General features: G+C 39.7%; 1 protein-coding gene across 8 annotated transcripts in view; it reads left to right on the forward strand.

Annotated features, from left to right (window-relative positions):
* Positions 1-2266: 2266 nt before the first annotated feature.
* SCML2 (Scm polycomb group protein like 2) overlaps positions 2267-20569 on the forward strand; it is a 92065-nt gene continuing 73762 nt past the window's right edge. For 6 of the 8 annotated variants that reach the window (XM_025857861.2, XM_025857863.2, XM_073902030.1 and 3 more), the window contains exons 1-2: positions 2267-2342; positions 19293-19338. In XM_025857861.2, the coding sequence (XP_025713646.1) occupies positions 19317-19338 (22 nt within the window). In that variant the 5' untranslated portion in view covers positions 2267-2342; positions 19293-19316. Of the gene's footprint in view, positions 2343-6704; positions 6724-10370; positions 10390-19292; positions 19339-20569 lie in introns of those variants that run through there. The other 2 variants (XM_073902028.1, XM_025857862.2) reach the window with 2 other exon arrangements.

Below are 20569 nucleotides of genomic sequence, written 5' to 3' on the forward strand. Positions count from 1 at the left end.
TTCATCCATTCAGTCATTTAACAAATATTTACCAAATTCCTACTATGTTCAAGGTGCTTCCATATGATGGAAAAGAAACAGTGATATTCTGACCTATGCTAACAGCATTAAAAAGCAGTCTCAAGTTTATTTTGGCAAAGCGGCAAAAGGAAAAGCAGAGTATAAGTACATAAAAGAATTATTATTAAATGCTTATACACAAAGTCTACGATGAAAATATATGATTCAGGACAGGGTAAAAGGGATAGGAAAGGCTTAGGTATATGTATGTTCAGAAGCTGATTCTGCCACTTACTTGCTATTTAATACTCAATTTCCTCATCTATAAATTGGGAATAAGGGCACCTACCTCATAAGTACTTTGTGAAAGAATATGATGAAAATTGACAATTATGTATTTAAAGAGACTAGCAGGATTCTCAGCATATGGTAGCTGTCATCATTATCAATAACTCATATTTAATGTAACAGTCACACTTTTATAAATGCTTTGATGAACGTAGTTATTGATAAGATGTTCTAATATAGATAATGCGAAGTATGTTTTTAGAGAAAGGGCTTCAGTAATTTCATATTAAAAACAGGAATATGGGAAGTAGATGGGGTGCCTGTCAGGCAATTTAACAATCAGAGTAGTATTTCTACAACTTGATAAAGAGTCCATAGATGTAAAAGATTCGTAAGTGACAACCCAAGTCTTTCTAATACAGAATGTAGAGATGAATTTCAAATATTTCCATTGCATCAAGATTAGAAAGACAATGGCCAGTAAGTAAAAATTTCAGTCCCCTCATCCCTCCAAGCCCTGCTGTAGCCCATACTAAGGGTCTGCTTCGATTTAACCTGTTTAATTTTTTTTCTCTTAAAGGTACCTTTCTGGCTTTTAAAAACATTTTTGAACCTTCATCTTGGACCATTTCAACATTCCCTTCTACGTGGTATATATTATACAATCGATATGGCCAAATCTCTCTTTAATATTTGCATAACAGTGGCCTAGGTTTTCTGTTTCGCTGTAAAGTTTTTATGAAATTTGCACTAACGTTTATTTCGGCAGTTTGATTTAGTGCCATTCCTCAATACCTAGATACAATACAAAAAACAACTTTAATTTGGCCTTCGTTTAATATTGCAGAGGTCCTCTATGAAAATAATTTCTGTATTGTGGAAAATGGATATATTCCGCGTTTTGTTTGTTTGTTTTGTTTTTTAGTTTTAGGCTTCAATTTCCTAATTATGATTTTAAAAATACAGTATGCCCTATATACTAAGTTAAGGCGATCACAAGTGAAAAACCTACATCCAGCTATTCAGAGTTGGAGAGAGAAGGCCTGCCAATGAGTTACTTTTCGCTAACACAGCACATTGTATTATTTTTCAAACAAAAGTTTTAAATCTGCTTATACCCAACCTCACAACGAGGGATGGGATGTTTTTCTCGGGTTTTCTGTTTGCTACATTTTGTGCGGGGAGAGTCGTGGGCTGTTTCAGGGTTATTTTTACGACCGCCCCCTTCCCCTCGGTGCGACCTCCACCTGCACAACAGCTTGCCCCCGGGCGAGGAAGATACAGCAGAGGAGACCCCAAAATGCATTCTCGAGGACGCTCCCAAGCACTGTCAAACCAGTGGGCAAATTTTCTCCTCCGGGTTAATCTAGTCCCGTTAGCTCAAGCCTGGGTTTAGAGGAACAACTAAGTTCAGAATGTGGAGCTGGAGGGGAATGCGTGGCAAAAACCCATGGAAAAAAAAAACAAAAACATTTCAAGGAATATGCTGCAACCCGCGAAGGAGTGGCTTTGCTCAAGCTGCTCTAAAGAGTTGCATTTTCCTTGCTCATCGAACTTGCTTCAGTTCCTAGGGAAGCGCCTGCCTTTTCGGTGGCGTGACCGAAGAGTCAAAGGCGATGGCCAAGGGGAGCAAGTTCCCGCAATGGAACTTGACGCGGACCCCGGGGTCTCAGTTGGGGGCCCATCACAGTCTTGGGTGCTTGGGCTGCGACTGGCTTCTTTTTGGCGGGAGGGTAGTTGGTGGGGGGGAGGATGGAGGAAAACTACCAAGGGCTTTCCTGGGCTTGTAGCGTCTCGTCGCCCGCCGCCGCTCACACTGCCTTCCGGCGGCGCCCCCAGCTCGGGCCCCGCACGCGGCAGCGGTCATAGGGCGTGCTTGCGGCAACCGCAGGGCACGCGGGCCAGCCGGGGCGGGGGCGGGGCGGTGGTGGCGGTTGCGGGGCATGCGCGTCTCCGCGCGCGGCTTCTCAAACATGGCGGCGGCGGTGTGAAGACCGGTACCGGCTCGCGGGACCAGTGTGACAATTTCGCTCCTTTCGCCGACGAGACCCGAGGTGCGTGGCGACTCTGGGCCCCGTGAGGAGCAGAGAGGCGGAGCCGTGGCATCCGGTCTCTGGTCGTTGTCCGAGGGCGGGCGGGTGGCTGGGAGCCCTCCGCGGCGCGTCCCGCGCGAGTAACGCCCCCTTACCGCTCCGCGGGGTCCGGCCTTAGCTCGGCCCCGCACCCCCGTCGCCCACCTTTGGCAGCCTCACCCCAGAGGCCAGGGCTCCCCTGCCCCACCTAGCGCCCTCCACGACGCCCCACAGCTGCTTTTGCGCAGCCCCTCGCATTCCCCCGGGGCCCCGTCGCTGGTCACGGGCCCATCCCTTGCGCGGCGTTTGGTTGCCGTGTCGCTCTCTAGCCGCCCCCTGGCCCAAAGTACGGACAGCACCCTCCTGAGCATCCTCTTGCTGTGGGTGGAGCTGGGCTGGGGGACCGAGCTGGGGCCCCGGGGCGCGCCGGCGGGCGGTGGGGCTGAGGAGCAGCGATGACTTTGAGTGGTCTGGGCTGAAGCCCGCCCGGTTGCCTTCCGGGGAGTTGTGAGATAACTTTTGGAGTTTGGGAGGGAAACGTTAGCCCGGAAGGATGCGCCTGTGGCGGAGCGCGGGCTCGGTCCCGGTGCCAGGTGCCCATCGGACACGCGCCCCGGGGCTCTGGGCGGTTGGGGAGGGGGGCACCGGTGGCTCGGCCGCCGGGTAGAGGTGGGGCGGGAGGGCGCGGCCCTCCTTGCGTGTGTGTGTTGGGGGGGGCGGAGAGGGGGGCTCCAACTCTCCCGAGGAGCTGCAGGGCGGCCGCTGTGCTCTCGCGGCGTGACCTGGTCTAGGGACCATTGGTGCCTTTAAGGGACAGCGGTCTTGCTTTTTCCACCTGACTAGTGGTTGTGCTGCATCCTGGTGTAAATCGCCAAATCGCCAGAGAGCGAGCAGGCGAATTTAATGGATTTTGCGCCTTGATGTTATACATAGCTTTGAGGTCTGTAATTTGCCCCCTTCTCCGGCCCCCAAACGTTTGGCCAGCACCGGTAGTTACAAATCCCCGTTTAAGACTATTGATGTTTTTAAGGGTTGTAAAACATTTGTCATTCATTACAAAGTGTGATTATAATTTGAAATTAGCTTTTATCTTGAAGATTTAGATTAGCTTTTATCAATTATGTGTTAAGGTGACTTTAGGATATCTCTGGAAACTGAGTGGATCTGTTAGTAGGGGGAAGGTAAGGCAGGGAAAGTGGATACTTTGATCATATGATTTATGAAATTATCAGGGATAGTTTTCTTTACCAAAACAACTGCGGATGCTGCTGCATTTTTAAGGCTCCCAGAGCTATTCATGTTTCTGTTTTGGGGAAACGGTATTATAAGATGTATATCATTTATGGAATACAACTTCCTGTGACAGGCAATTGCATTATAACAATAGTTCATAGATTCATTTGATTCTTTTCAAAAGCAGTGCTTGGGAATGTTCTTCAGTAATCACTATTTTGCCTTTCTTGCCATTCTTTTTCTTAAGTACTCATTAAATAACGTATTTCCAGGGATGAATTTTTTTTTCAGTCTTTGGTTTTGTATATTTAATGGGAGGAAGGTGAAAATAAGCTTTTGGAAAAAAGTCCAGTTGGGACTTTGAGAAAGGAGTGAATTTATGAGCACTCACCTGATGCTTTGTATTTGTTTGGCTATAGTTTTATCCATAGTCTTCAAAACAGTCTGAAAGATCTTTTCAAAAACTTAAACACATTTAAAACAGCTTTGAAACTCTTGAATGAATAGCATATATATCACACAACCTTATAAGCTTAAGGGTGTGTACCTGTTTCCTTTAGAGAACCTGATTTGTTTTGAAATTGTTTGGAAAAAAAGATTAATGTAACTGAACTACATTATGTGTGAGGTTGCTTTAAAGCTAATGATGTCATGATATTTACAAAAATCATTGGAGTCAGTCTTAAAGAGGTGGTATCAGTTTTTCTCATGAGGCAACTGGTCAGTCTTTTTCTTTCAATCAATACATCTTTTTGAAGTGCCTGTGCTGTCTGTAGTATGGAGTTCAAGGTGCATTTATTCAGAGGCTGTGAATGTTGGCTTCTGGATGTTTAAGGCTGCCCATCAGTAATTTATTCCTGAAAATTTCCAAGTTATAGCTAAGAAAATCAATATGAATGTAAAACAAGTAGTTATTTTATTTCAAGGGCAAATTCAGGGAATCGGTATTTTGTTTATAAATTTTCTAAATAAAATTCTGGGTGTAACTGTGAATTATTTCTTACTTGGGTTGAAAGCTGTACATTTTTATGAGATTATTTTCTAGGTCAGAGAGATAAACATATGGATTAGGCTTGGGAAGAAAAATGAATTATTGGTATAAATTGAAATCTCTATGTGCTCTGGAGATTGAGGGTTTTTTTTTTAATGCTAAACAACTTTGCTTCTATGACCAAGTAAGTAGTTTAGTTTGTAACTAAATATTAACTGACTCATAATTTAGAGCACTTTATTTTTTCAAAATCTTTCAAAAATCTCTGAGCTAAATAAGCCAGATGTGACTCTCATTTTCTTTTGGGTTTGTTCCTTTTTAGCTGCCTGCCTGTTCCCCCCAGATGCTTCCTATCTCCCCTCTTCCTGCCCCCGTTCCCTTTGCTGTTGGTGTCTGCTTCCGCATCAGTGAAATGGTCAGGGTAATCCTGCGCTGCCTCACCGAGAAATAATTGATGATAGTGAAGTGCCTTGAAAAGGCTGAGTAAATACCAAGTCTTTTGAATGAAAATGATGTAGCCCCTTGTTCCATTTAAGGAAAATCCAAATCCCAATTTTAGTTTGTGCTCTTGGTGGGGTGGGGGCAGAGGGAGGAGGAGGAAAATTTCACTTGAATATTTTATTGTCCCTCTCTTTGGGTTAATAGAAATGATTGTTGTAACTTTAGTAACTGGAACACTGGAGGATGCAAGGGATCCTCTGCTATTTATTAGTTGCCTCTAGTCTTTTTTTTTTGCCAGGTTACCCTGTCCGCTCCCCTTTTCCCCTTTATGCCCAGCTCTGTTCTGGTTCCAGCTGTGAATGGAAATCTGAGGTCATTTTCTCTTTTAGTTCACCTCTCTGGGAGTTTCATTGTCTCCTCATAGTCATATTCCTGGTTTTTAGGATACACAAGATATGAACAAAGTGAGCTCTGCCAGCCATCAGTGTTAGAGCTGTGAGGCTGTGGTTGTGAATATAGGTCTGGCATTGCCAGGAGATGTTTTGTAGCTTGGAGTGAGCAAATCAAGCAGCCCTAAGAATTTTAAGAACATTATTGATGTCTGAAAATTACTACATAATATCTTAGGATTTGAAGCGGTAGTTAATTTCAGGAACCAAAAACCTGGAAATTTTGAAAATGGCTGATGTTGATGATTTTGAAAGAAAAAGTTCACCCTTCCCTGGGTTGGGGTCTTAATATTTGTGATCCTTTTGTCTTAGGGAAATGGTTGAAAGAAACCACTGCTGTTTATCTTATGTTAGAATGGGTTGGTGTAATTTAGTGGTAAGTGTTCCAAGGCTCTAACTAGTTTGGGCTTTGGTTACTCAAGGTATAGAAATGCCTTTACTATAGTGATAGCATCTCATTTTTAAAAAGATAACAGAGGTGATGGTTCTTAAAGCCGGATAACTTAAAAAAAAATTTTTAGAAACCATCCAATATTTGGAGTGTGCATATATATATTCTGTGCTTTTTATGAGTAAGGCATTTTTGCTTATTTTGTCTTTATGTTGTCTAAGTAAGCCTTGGCCACCTTGGAAATAATAATAGGAGTGATTTTTATGCTAAATGGTTTCTACTAAATGTATATCCCTAAACCTTCCCCTACTTTCATTTTTTGGGCATGTGGTGGAAAGGTTTTGACGTAAAAAATGAGGATATCTTGTGTGAAAAGTGAAATATTTGAGAATCCTTTAAGCAGTTTATATGATGGTGCTGTTCCATTTAATTTCATACTCATCTCCCTAAGCTAGATGAATTCCTTATTTAACCAAGGAGAAAAAAAAAAGAATAAGCTTTTTTTTTTTAATGAGTAAAGAGCTGGGAAGCATTTGAAGATAGCATTTGACTACCTACTACTTGTGACCTGTGTTTATGGCTGTGGCTCTGCCCCTTCCTAAGTTTATAGGAGCAAATTGTTGTAAGAGCGGAAAGAGTGCCCACCTTTTGTGGTAATGTGCCATTGTAAACTTCAGAAGGGGCAGATATATTGCAATTCTGGGCATACCTTTAGGATACTTTCTTTTCTCAGGGAAAAGTTGGTGGGACTCTCTTTGCTTTTTGTCTTTAGAATACATATTCGATTTTTCTCAACCTCCGTTTCTCATAAGGATTAACTGGTGCAGAATTCCAGTCATAAACAGCTTCATTTGCTTGGTATGTACCTTGTAACCTTGACATGATCTTTTAAATTTAGTATGTGTACTGAGAGAGTTCTTATTTTCTTTATCATTTTGTCGCTTTTCTCACCTTTCATCATTCTTAGTTTAAGATTTTGTTTATATATTTAGTTTTAAGTTGATTGTGATTGAATCACATCTGTTTTTTTCTGTTATCTCGCTTCTCTGTACAGTTGTAAACGTGCTTTTTGCTGTGAAACTGTTGTCTTTTTTCTTCCATTTGAAAGATTTAAAGTATTATTTGGAGTATTTCTCAATATACTTTAATGTTATTTGAAAAATAATGATCAGTATTATCTTTATTTTTTATTGATTTGGTAGAGCTTCATAAATCTGTTCAAATGAAACACATTCTCTTTGGTAGTTACTAAAAGAACTAAAATGCAGTACTCAATACTGGTAAGTACCTTTAAATATTGCTTTGTTTTAGATTAGAAACTCTGATTTGAGATATTTTGGGGTTGAGATTTTGAGAGGTTCTAGAAATACTTAAATGAATAATTTACTGACACCTGCCTCACGTTTTAAGTATTGTCAGGGATGTTTAGTTTTCTGGTCACTTCAGACTGTGGTTTATTGCATGCTTTTCTGTAGTCTGTTGTCTAGCAGGGATTGTTGTTGTCATCATTTCCATTATTTCTTGTAGGGCTGGTGTTAGAAACCATAAATCTAGACTGCTGTGATAATAGGAACAGGCTGTAACCTGACCCAGTTCTTTTGTCAAAATGTCGCACTGAGAGCTGCCTGTAGTAAATTGACATGCCCTGCTATTAACTTCAGCCCTCCGCAAATGTCGGTGGGCAGCAGGTCTTTGGGCAATTAGCCTGTGGCTGTGCTTTAAAACCTTAGGAATTTGCAACTATAAACTGGGATTTTGGCAACCCTTGACTTGTCTTTCATTTATCTGTTTTCTGACATAACATACTTAAGTAAATGCATAGCTCTCAGATTATTTTAAAATTGCAAGTAATTATTTCAACTTGTAAGCTATTAATTTTTGAGATAAATTAAAAATTCTTAAAAATAGTTATTTTCTTCTTGGGTTTGTTTTGATACGAAAAAGATGAATTTCTAACTTTTTGGGGTAGACTTTACTAAAGCATCATTAAAATTGCTCCTCTAGAAACCTTAATTTCCTCCAGGAGGCTAGATTTGATAAATCCTCACTATCAAAAATGTTCATTCTTAATATTGATTATTCACAATTCAGAGATGGAATTTTAGTTTTAAAGGTAATTGCAACATTAGAATTCAGAGGTTTTTTTTTTCTGATTACTTTTATAGATATATCAGAAAATGGGAAATTTGATTATTTACTTGAGTGAATTGAGTAGGTGTTTGTGCTATCCTTAAGTAATGAATCACGTCCAATTCCAACAAGTTATATATGGCTATATGATGGATATGTACATTTTTCCTATCCTCTATTAGGATAATCACTATTACCAGAAGCAAAAAAAAAAGTTAAAAAAGTTAAAAGAGCCAGCTGCTCTTTGTCAAAGGAAAATATATAGCTATAATGTATTTCACTTAAATCAGTATTAGTTTTTGCATTTAGGTAGAAATGTGAAGTACTTTTTGCAACCAAAGTAATAAACTATTTTCAAGTCAAAATGAAAAACTTAAAGGTGCTATCTTAATGCAGTTAACTCAGGCTTCCCTGTCATCCTCTTACATATTGATTGGGCAGCAAAGAAGAGCTTTTTTGTTTGTTATTCAATTTTAAAAAGTGTCTTTATAACAAGATAGACTAAAAAAGAAAAGAAGTTCCACTTATGCTATTCCATTAATATTTTCTGGTGAATTATGTATGTGTGTAACTTTATCACTTATTCCAACATTTTCTTTAAAACTACCAGCAAGCATATCTGTGAACCTCTTCTGGCCTTGAAACTTCTTATACTATTGATATACTCAAGGGAATATAATGAAATATTTATGCAAATAAGTTATTTTGTGTGTAGTAACAGTGTCTTTTCCTTTTTGTGTGTATGAATATTGGTTTAAAGCATGTGTTTTAGTTCCAATTGTAATGTAATTTGAATTTATAAACTGAATTCTGGTACAGCATATATTCCTAGCTGTTCTCCTCCCCCCCCAAAAAAAACCACTTACAGTAGTGACCAATTTACACTGGGGCCTGTCTTTTTGAGACCTCAAACATCCTAGAAATCAAATTCAGAGTAAAAAATTAAAGGTTTATCAGATGTGGGGAAGGAGGATGATGTGAGGAGTAGGGGACTGTCTCAGATCTCACAGAATTTTTCTCCTGGGCCTGTTGACTTAGACTTGTGTAAATTAAACCATAGCAGATTGAACATTGCAGGAAGGAACAGAGAAGAACAACAATGACAGCCAGGCACCCCCCCCCCACAATTTTTTTTAAATCACAATGTCCTGGGACTGTATGGTTTAGGTATAAGTAGCCAGTAGCATAGCAGATTATACTTACTCACTTAGCAAACATTTTGGGGGCCCTACATTATGAAAGACACTGTGGATAGACAATGGAGAATACAAAGATGAACCAGGCATAATACTGCCCCTAAAAGCTTATTTCCACCAGGGGAGATAAAGCATGTACACAAACACAACAGAAGAAATTCTAGCAAAATGGTTAAGCATTCAAGGACCTATGTCCCATCTAACTGGGTGATCTTGTGCAGATCTTTGAGCCTCAATATTCTTAACTTTCAAATGGACATTAATAACAGTAACAACCTTCCAGGCTTGTAATAGGCTTTAGATAGGAAAAATGTATATAAAGGCCCTAGTAGGGTACCAGACATTTAGCAAGAGTTCAGTAAGTGACAACTCATAGTATTTATTATTACCATTTTCATCACTATCATCATTAGACCCTAGGGACCATAATTTTTACTTTCTTATGCCTCATGGATCCATTCTATCCAAAGTGCATGGTGTGTCTCCTTTTCCCTTTCAAAGCATGGACAGTGTATTGAAACCTTGTCTTTTTGGAGTCTTAACAGACTTAGGTTTGAATCATTTTTCTTTCACTACCAGCTTTCTGATCTTCAAGGATCAGCAGAACTTGGTAATTGATAAGATACTGGACAAAGGGGGCGCCTGGGTGGCTCAGTTGGTTAGGCGACTGCCTTTGGCTCAGGTCATGATCCTGGAGTCCCGGGATCGAGTCCCAGACATTGGGCTTCCTGCTCAGCGGGGAGTCTGCTTCTCCCTCTGACCCTCTTCCCTCTCGTGCTCTCTATCATTCTCTCTCTCTCAAATAAATAAATAAATAAAATCTTAAAAAAAAAGATACTGGACAAAGGAAGAAGAGAATTAAAGATGACTTCTAATTCAGAAAGATTGGGTATTAGTAATGCTTATTAAAAAAGGAAGCAGAGGAAGAGTCACTTATTTTGGAAGGCAGAAGAGTTTGATTTCTTAAATATGTAATGTTTGAAGTGGTTGTGAGGCATTTAGACTGATGATGTTCAATTGGCTAGACTAGAAATTTTGGAGAGACTGAGACTAGAGATGCTGATGTGGGAGTCATCCACATAGGGTTGTTGCATCACCACGGAATAGAATGAGATTCTAGACTCTAAAATTACTAGAATCTAGAGAAAGAGACTGACTAGAGAACAGAGAAGATCAACGGCTAGGACAGGAGGAGGAGGTAGACACAGAGGGATAATAGGGGTAGGGCAATCAGAGAACCTGAGGCTTAGACGAGAGGTGTCTGGGATGAGGGGTGACCTGTCACTCCTGAAGTGTCAAGAGAATCAGGGCTGAAACACTGAAATGGGGTCTGATGCCTGGGAAGTAATTAGGGTTTTGGAAAGCAGTTGTGGGAAAAGAAGGAAGGTAGTGGCCAGATTGCAAAAAGTAAAGTATCAGAGCAACTCTTTTTGTTTTGAGTGTTGTTTTATTTATTACCAAAATCTCAGTTACCAGGAAAATGTTAGTCTGGTAAATGTATAATATAGTAGAAAATCTTTTCTACACTGATAAAACTTTGATGTTGTCTCAATTTAAGGTCACTTTACTCTTTAAAAAAATGTGGATTTTAATATCTGCCAAATGGGGGAGGTTCAGCAAACAAGTCTAATAATAAATGCTTAAGTTTGGACATTACGTATTCCCACCTATGAGACTTCTGTCTGGGAAATATGCAGCAAATTTTGCTGTTGGTGCAGGAACAACCTTATCTTTTTCAGCTGTATTTTGTTTATTTTTATACCTTCTCAGGTTGAGATGCTATATAATTCCATCCATTTTATAACATCTGACCAATGGCTTAAAGTTGAAAAGGGCCCTGGGAGATTTCTTCCTTGTCAGACTTGTTAAGTTCCTGTCCTTGTCAAAATGTTTACCCTTATTGACTCTTCACATAGTGGTCTCTAATAAGAGACTCAAGGTGTATTACCTTACCTTCAAAACAAAACCAAAAAAAAAAAAAAAGAAAAATGGAAAAGCAAAACCAACAACCTGAAATAAACAAGTAATGGAGAGGCCCTGTAATCTTAGAATTATAGACCCATTAACTTGCTAAATAGTTCTTTAAAACTTTGTCTTTCTCAAAGAAGAAAAAAAAACCTAGAATTTTCTCCAAGATCACATAAGATCAATGGGAATTTTAGGTTTAATAATTCTACTATTAGGGTGCCTGGATGGCTCAGTTGGTTAAGCATCTGCCTTTAGCTCAGGTCATGATCCCGGGGTCCTGGGATCGAGCCCCATGTCCGGCTCCCTGCTCAGCAGGGAGCCTGCTTCTCCTTCTCCCTCTGCCTGCTTGTGCTCTCTCTCTCTCTCTCTCAAATAAATAAAATCTTAAAAATAAATAAAAAAATAATTAAAAAATAATTCCACTATTAATCATTGTTTAATCATACTGAGAAATGGCTGAAGACAATGCAGGGATTTTCAAAGCATTTGTTGATCTCTTCGCAGCTCTTAACTCTATAACAAGATACAGTCTTCAAAACAAATGGTTTTGTAAAAGGTCCCAGAATATCAATGCTTGTTCAGTTTGCTAGATACAGCAACTAGATTTAGTGTAGCTGTGGTATGTTGGTAAAGGAAATGTCAGTGTCAGACACTTATTATAAAATAGTGCTAACCAGGGGTGCCTGGGTGGCTCAGTCGGTTAAGCATCTGCCTTCTGCTCAGGTCATGATCCCAGAGTCCTGGGATGGAGCCCTGCATCCGGCTTCCTGCTAAGCAGGGTGTCTCTTTCTCCCTCTGCCCCTCCCCCCACTCATACTTGTGTGCTCTCTCTCTTTCAAATGAATAAATGAAATCTTTGAAAAAAATAGTGCTAACCTAATACTTTTCTTTTGGCTGATTTATATTTGAAAAAAAAATTTTTTAACACAGTGAAGTTGCTCCTTATATGCATTTAGTGAAGCAACTTCTCTGTATGCTGGCAAAAACAAAACAAAGCTTTTAATTTTTTTTTTCCTTGCCCAAATTTTCTCTCTCATGTAACATGGAGAACTACTTTGGGAGTCTTACTTGAGTCTTTCTTAAAAGTGCTGAAGCAGTTCAAAGTATATTGAGAGCAAAATTAAGCTTTTCTGTTGTTTCCTGTGCAGACGACAACTGTGTGAGATGCGTTTTTATTTCTAAAAGAATGTTAGGCTCTTAATTTTTTCCAGAAAGACAGCAGCTGTGCTATCTGCATATCTGGTATGTAAGTCATATAGATATGTTCTTAGCTCCACGGCATATCTTTATTTGAGGCACTGGGAATTCAACTATGAGTTAACGCTAGCAGTATTTACCAGTAGATCATGGTCTGTTCCTTTGGCTTCTATAATCTCTACCTTTGTATTGTGATGAAAGGATGTAGGTGAATTACAGTGTAATGCTGGGGCATTTTAAGAGGGACAATAGAACTTTTATGTTTTCTCAAATTATACTCATAGTTTCTATTAAATTAACCAGCATTCCTTTACATCAAGATCTGTACATATTCCTCCTAGTACTCAGCCCTAGGAAAATGTTTATTTTTCCCATTGAATTTGTATTTTTATCTTGTAGTGAAACTTACATAGACCAGAGAGAAATTAATCATTCAGGTTGAGTACTAATTTTTTTCCAACTAGTACATTTTTATTTGCTCTTTTATTTATTTTTTTTTTAGGGGTGGGGAGGGGCAGAGGGAGGGAGAATCCCAAGTAGGTCCCACGCCCAGCGCAGAGCCCAATACAGGGCTGGATCTCACGACCCCAAGATCATGACCTGAGCCAAAATCAAGAGTTGGTTGCTTAACCAACTGAGCCACTCAGGCGCCCCTATTTGCTCTTTTTAATAATAAAAGCCTGGGCACCTGGGTGGCTCAGATGGTTGGGCGTCTGCCTTCGGTTCGGGTCATGATCCCAGGGTCCTGGGATCAAGTCCCGCATCAGGCTCCCTGCTCCTTGGGAGCCTGCTTCTCCCTCTGCCTCTCTCTCTCTCTCTCTCTGTCTCTCATGAATAAATAAATAAAAAGTTTAAAAAAAATAATAAAAGCCTCATCCTTCTATGTTTTTATATTGGAACTACGAATCCTTCTTAAAAATAGTATAGGACAAAACAATTCTATAGAAATGATGAAAAGTTTTGGTGATCAAACAATTTTAAAAATGTTTGATAAATATGTCATAAACTTAAAAATTAACCCAATGCCCTAGTAAATGTATTTTTGTCTAACTTGGTGTTTATCACTTTTTTTTTTTTTTTTAAGGGGCAGGGCAGAGGGAGAAGGAAAGAGAGACTCTTAGGCAGGCTCTACCCAGAGTGTAGAATCTGATGCGGGGCTTGATCTCATGACCCAGAGATCCTGATCTGAGCTGAAATTCAGAGTTGGAAGCTTAACCTGCTGAGCCACCCAGGTGCCCTGGTGTTCTATCACTTTTTAGATTATAAAATAAGCACTAATTTTTCTCCTATTTTAAGTGTTAATCTTGAGAATAATGGAGTTTTTCCTTAAGACACGAACTTTTTTTTTTTAAGATTTTATTTATTTATTTGAGAGAGACAGAGTGCATGAGTGGAGAGAGGGAGAAGCAGACTCCCTGCTGAGCAGGGAGCCGGACGCGGGGCTTGATCTCAGGGCCCTGAGATCCTGACCTGAGCTGCAGGCAGACGCTTCAGCGACTGAGCCACCCAGGCACCCCAAGGCATGAACTTTTAAAAGGCATTTATTATTGTCCAGTTTTTATTTTAGCTAAAAATATTGGCTTTATGAATTATAATATGGGCAGAATTTTATGAGAAGATTATTGATGTATGGAATTTGGAAAGTATATATTTAAAAGTGGTTCAAATGTATATTATATACAGATTTACGTATGTGATTTTTAACAATTGAAAGGATATACACCAGATGGTTAACAGCAGGTATTGTTTGATGGTAGGGTTATAGGTGATTTTTTCCCCCTTTTCTTATCTGTCTTATAATTAAAAAAAAATATGTTTTAAAAAAGTAAGTTTAAGCATTCACTTGATTTTACATCTAGTGCCTAGATTGAGAATTTACACATTTGTGTGGTGCCTGGATGGCTCAGTCAGTTGAGCATCATACTCTTGATTTCAGAGGTTCCTCAGATTGAGTCCTGCATTGGGGTCCGCACTGGGGGTGGAGCCTGCTTAAGAGTCTCTCTCTCCCTCTCCCTCGGTCCTTCCCTAACCAAGCCCCCTGCGGTATGCTCTCCTTTTATTTTATTTTTTTTTAAAGATTCTATTTATTTATTTGAGGGAGAGTGCGCTCAAGTGAGAGAGAGAGGGAGAGAGAGAAAGAGCTCAAGTGGTGGAAAGGGGCAGAGGGAGAGGAGAAGCAGACTCTCCGCTGAGCAGGGCCCCCCCCCCACCACAGGGCTCGGTCCCAGGACTCTGGGATCATGACCTGAGCCGAAGGCAGATGCTTAATCGACTGAACCACCCAGGCACCCCCCCATAAAAGAAAAAGAAAAATGAATTTACACATTTGCATATGTCAGATATAAACCTTCGATAGTAGAAATATTGGGGAGAGTTAGGAGAGAAAAACGAATCAAGGAAATATATGAATTTCAGAATATTTGTAAAAACAAATATTTTATAGTGATTCAACAGTTCCATACATCACTCAGTGCTCATCATGACAAGTGCACTCCTTAATCCCCATCACCTATTTCACCCATTGCCCCTACCCACCTCCTCTCTGGTAACCTTCAGTTTATTCTCTATAGTTAAGAGTCTGAATGGTGTCTTCAAACAACTCACTGCACTTTAACACCGTGAGGGCTGAAAGGGAAAGCTTATTGAGTCACTGACTCATGCACTCATAAACAGTTTGAGTTCTTTTTGTGTATTGAAGGCTTTATTTGGCATGACTTTGGAATTCACAAGAGATACATCTGCGCACTGGTGCTGAGTGACTATGATAATTGAAAAGGAAAAGTTTCCAAACTCTGAAAGAGTTGATCTTATCTAATATGCCTAATCTCAAACGAAAGGGATCTGGAATTCTTCCTGTCTTTATCTGGGGATAAATAGTATTTATTTTATTCCTTGGTCTGTGGTTCTACCTTTAAAATAAGTGGTTTGGATTCCAAAGCATTGGTTTTGAAGTTAAGAATATTTGCATTGCATTTAACTCTAAGAAAGTTCTTTTTTTATAGAAATACTTATTTTAGGGGCACCTGAGTGGCTCAGGTCATGATCCTGGAGTCCCGGGATTGAGCCCCACGTTGGGCTCTGCACTCAGCTGGGAGCTTGTTTCTCCCTCTCCCTTGCCCCCTCTCCACTCATGCTCGCTTGCTGTCTCTTTTACTCTCTCTCAAATAAATAAAATCTTTTAAAAAATTGTTTTATACCCACCAGCAGCATATGAGAGTTCTAATTGTTCCATATCTTCATCAACGTTTGGTACTGTCAGTTTTTAATTTTAGCCATTTTATGTAGTCGTATCTCATTGTGGTTTTAATTTGTGCTTCCCCAAATACTAATGATGTTGAACATCTTTTCACATGCTTAACAGGCTATTTGTGTATCTTCTTTAGTAAAGTGATCGTCCAAATCTTTTGCCAGTTATGTTTTTATTGGGCTGTTTGCCTTTTAAAAATTGAGTTGTAAGAGTTCTTTATATATTCTGGATGCAGATCTTTTATCAGATACATATTTTGCAAGTATTTTCTCCTATTCTGTGGCTTATCCTTTTCTTAACAGTATCATTTGAAGAGCCGTTGTTAGTTTTGATAAAGTCCAGTGTATCAGTTTTTTCTCTGATGTGTTGTGCTTCTTTGTGTCATATTTAGAAGTCATAGCTTAATTTAGAGTCACAAGGTCTCTGTGTTTTCTTCTAGAAATTTTATAGTTGCAGGCTTTACATTAAATTTATGATCTTTTTTTGAGGTAATTTTTGTGTATTAACTTCTGAGATAAGTGTTGTTTTTCTTTTTTTCTTTTTTTGGTACATGGAGATGTTCTAGTACTATTTGTTGGAAAAAGAAAAAACCCCAAAACTATCCTTTCTCCATTAAATTACCTTGGCACTTGTGTTGAAAATCTATTCACGGGGTGCCTGGGTGGCTCAGTTGTTGGGCGGCTGCCTTCGGCTCAGGTTATGATCCCAGGGTCCTGGGATGAAGCCCTTGGCTCCTTGCTCAGCGGAGAGCCTGCTTCTCCCTCTCCCTCTGCCTGCCGCTCTGCCTACTTGTGCTCTCTTTCTGTCTCTCTGTCAAATAAAAAAAAAAAAAATCTATTCATCATATACATATATATGTATGTATGTATCTTTTGGGACTTTATTCTGTTCCATTGTTCAGTATGTCAGTCGTTATGCCAATACCACTCTATCTTCATTAAATATTGCCTTTGGATAAATTATTAAATCCAGTCTATTAATATTTTCTTTTATGGCTTGTGCACTTTTATGCCTATTTAAGAAATCTTCCAAGTTGTGTGCATGGTACATGGATTTACTTATTTAGGTCTTCAAAGATTTACTTTTAATCATCTCTATACATATATCTTCACCTCCTAGGATTATAAGATTACTTACTCAACTAATGGGAGCAAGTGGTAACAGTTGAGATCAAGAATTCAGTTATAGTTTAGAGATTTGAAAGAAGGGCATAGGAACCTGGGTATACCCTCTATGTGGGACCCATCCCTCAGTTTTTCAACTGAGCCCCTTTGTGTAGTAGAGGCACTTATTTTAATGTAATTCACAACTCTTTGCTCTCTGATTAGAGTTGGTAAGTGCCTTCACTCCCTACCTGGATTACAGCTCATCTTCCTTTACTTTCTGCTTGGATTCAGCACCCTCTATATATTTCACTTTGTCTTTTTCTTTTCTTTTTAAATTTATTTTTTTAAGATTTTATTTATTTGAGATAGAGAGAGCACGAGCGGGGTGGGGGGCAAACAGAGAGGGAGAAGCAGGCTTCCCACTGAGCAGGGAGCCCAATGCTGGGCTCGATCCCAGGACCCTGGGACCATGACCTGAGCTGAAGGCAGAGGCTTAACTGACTGAGCCACCCAGGCACCCTCACTTTGTCTTTTTCTTTAGCCACTTGGCTATGGTCTTTAATTGAAAACATCCTCAGTCACAGTGGTATTGAATATTTAATTCATTTGATTATTCCAATCTGACTTTCAGGGCTGATGTCTCAAAAGGGGAGGTAGTGCTTTGTGAATCATCTCTGTATCGGTGGCTTCTGAAGGCATGGGCCCTGCGAGACTGTAGAGGGAAATAAGAGCCCAGAAGGAACCTGAGCAACTCTAGCATTTCATAATCAAGTAGAGGAGGCAGGAGCCTCTTCAGTGTCCACTCATTTTGTATCTTCAGCCTGAAATTCCTCTCTTCTCTGCTCATTGAAATACTCATCTTTAAAGGACCAGTTCAAGTGCCACTTCTTTTGAAAAGGCTTCTTTTATATTCCCAGTTAATTGTGTTTTTGTCTTTGCACAGAGCACCACTTTTACCTCTCTTACTAGAGCTTGTATTTTATTCTTTGTTTGATAATTAGTCTGTTAATAAGTCTCTCTCACTAGATTTCCAAGGTCTTTTGTAGTAGATTGTGTATCTTCTGTCTACATAGCACCAAGCAAAAAGGAATTCTGTAAATATTTGTTAAATAAATGACTATATCACACCTGGAAACAGATGGTGGTGATATAGAAAGGAACAAGAAAGGCTTTAAGAAAGAGGTGGGATTTATGTTTGGTCTTAAAGGATGGATAGGATTTCAAGAAGCAGCAGAAGAATGGGTATCCCATGCATATAGAACAACATGATGAGTTTTGAACTAGGCCACAGCATAGCTGTAGGTGGTAGATGTCAGGTGGCTTTGAAATTGTGAGGGACCTTAAATAGGCCCAGCAGAAGATTTTTTGTTCAATTCAGTAGTCAGTGAAATCACTGAAGCAGGTAGGTGATTTGGGCAGAAAGCAGCTTAGTCCATATCTGACAGGTATTGGGTAGATTGTGGTGGGGAAAGACCCTTGTGGCAAAATGAGTTAGGCGACTATGGTATTAGACCAGGCAGGAGCTAATGAGCATATAAACCAGTTAGTGCCAGGGGAAAGAGAAATGAGAAAGTGCATGTTGGCTACTGATTGAATGTGTGAGTGAAAGAAGAGAACTTCACACATTCAGTCATACCTGGGGTTTTAAATCCCAAGTACCTGGAAGAGTAGTGTGTTGGTAGGAGAAACAAAAATGTCAGAAGGAGCAAATTTTGAGGAGATGATGCTTGAGTTTAAGTCTGTTGAGTCAGAGATGCAGAAGGCATTCTGGGTGGCTTAATGAATGTGTTCGCCATGGGCTTCTTTAAATAACAAATTATCTTCCATTATACACATTATCATGTCCTGACCACAGGCACACAGAGTAATGGGAGATGGATATCCAATTGCCATATTAAATATTTCTGTGTACATACCTCTTCTATAGCAGTCATATTGTGTTTTTTATTCATAGGCCTGTTTCTGACTGGATGGAGCTGTTGGAGGGCAAGGACAGTGTATTATTTATCTTTGTTGTAGATTGCCTGGCATATTGAGGACATGCAGGAAAAGTTTGAATTAATGAATGAATTAATGGCTCACAATACACAGGTCTTTGAACAAGTAATTGTCTTGTTAGAAGACTTGACTCTTGCAGTTCTTACAAGTTTTACTAACACAGTCATGATTCTTCCATCTGTCCATAATATGGGCTCAAGTGGGTTTTTGGGATAGGCCTCAGATTGAATCACAACTCTACCAATTTACCATCTGCTCTTTTTAATTCATTTAACCATAAAATTCACCCTTTTAAAGTGTTATAATTCAATTGTTTTTAGTGTATTCACAAGGTTGTATAACTATCACCACTATTTAATTCCAGAATATTTTCATCACCCCAAAAAAGAGACCCCTTACCCACACCCATTAGTAGTCGCTCCCCTAGTCCCTCTTTCTCCAGCCCCTGCCAACTACTAATCTACTGAACTTATTTTTATTAAAGGGAAATAAATTAAAATCATCTAAATCTATAACTGATTTCTAATAATAATGCCCTTCAGAAATATGCTAAAAGGAGGCATTAATTGATCTTTCTCCTTGTAGGAAAGAGTACCAGAAAAGAATACCATGGGGCGAACAGTGAACGAAGGTAAGATTTACTTCCTAAACGTGATGATTTTTTTTTTTTTATTTTTTATTTTTTAAGATATTTGTTTATTTGAGAGAGAGAGAGTGAGAGAGAGAGCATGAGAGGAGAGAGGGCCAGAGGGAGAAGCAGACTCCCCACTGAGCGGGGAGCCTGATGTGGGACTCGATCCTGGGACTCCAGGATCATGACCTGAGCCGAAGGCAGTCGCTCAACCAACTGAGCCACCCAGGCGCCCGCCGTGATGATATTTTTAGTTATTCATTTGGGATGAGTACCTTCTAGTAGACTGAACTTTTGAAAAAAAGTCCTTTTAGAAATAAAGTCATAGGAGATGTTAGGTACTTAGAATTGGAATTTCAGAACTGAATAGCTATTAAAGATAATTATGTTTTTCCTTACTAGTTTTTTTTTTAAAGATTTTATTTATTCATTTGACAGAGAGACAGAGAGAAAGAGAGAGAACAGCAGGAGGAACAGCAGAGGGAGAGGGAGAAGCAGGCCCCCCGCTGAGCAGGGAGCCCGATGATGCGGGTCTCCATCCCAGGACCCTGGGATCATGACCTGAGCCAAAGGCAGACACTTAACCGACTGAGCCACCCAGGCACCCTTTCTTCCTAGTTTTGTAAGTGAGAAAACTGACACTCAGGGAGTTTAAGTGAACAGGTCATACAACAACCTGTGACAAAGTTAAAATCAGAATCCAAATCTTCTAACTCTAATATGATTGGTTAAAAAATGCTTCATCCTGGGGTGCCTGAGTGGCTTAGTTGGCTAAGCGACTGAGTCTTGATTTTGGCTCAGGTCATGATCTCAGGGTCATTAGATCAAGCTCCATGTTGGGTTCCGTGCTGGGCATGGAACATGCTTAAGATTCTCTCTCTCCCTTTGCGCATCCCCATAAACAAACAAGCGAACAAACAAATAAATAAGCTTCATCTTGTCTTGCTTTAGTGAGAAGCCTGCTTACCTTGCCTTGAATATGCCACTCATTTGCACTCTCTCTTTTGAATGTATAGTTGACCTTTGAACAAGATGGGTTTGAATTGCATGGGTCCACTTATATGTGGATTTTTTTCTTAAAAATATATTGGGAAATTTTTTGGAGATTTGTGACAATTTGAAAAAACTCTCAAGTGAACCATTTCTGGATTATTAGTACTTAAGATTTTGGGGAGTCAAAAGTTATTTGTGGATTTTCGACTGAAGGTGATGGGTACCCCTAACTTCCATG

Source organism: Callorhinus ursinus, unplaced genomic scaffold (assembly GCF_003265705.2).
Source record: "Callorhinus ursinus isolate GAN/ISIS: 27379988/994484 unplaced genomic scaffold, GSC_fseal_2.0 scaffold16, whole genome shotgun sequence".
Classification (NCBI taxonomy): Eukaryota; Metazoa; Chordata; class Mammalia; order Carnivora; family Otariidae; genus Callorhinus; species Callorhinus ursinus.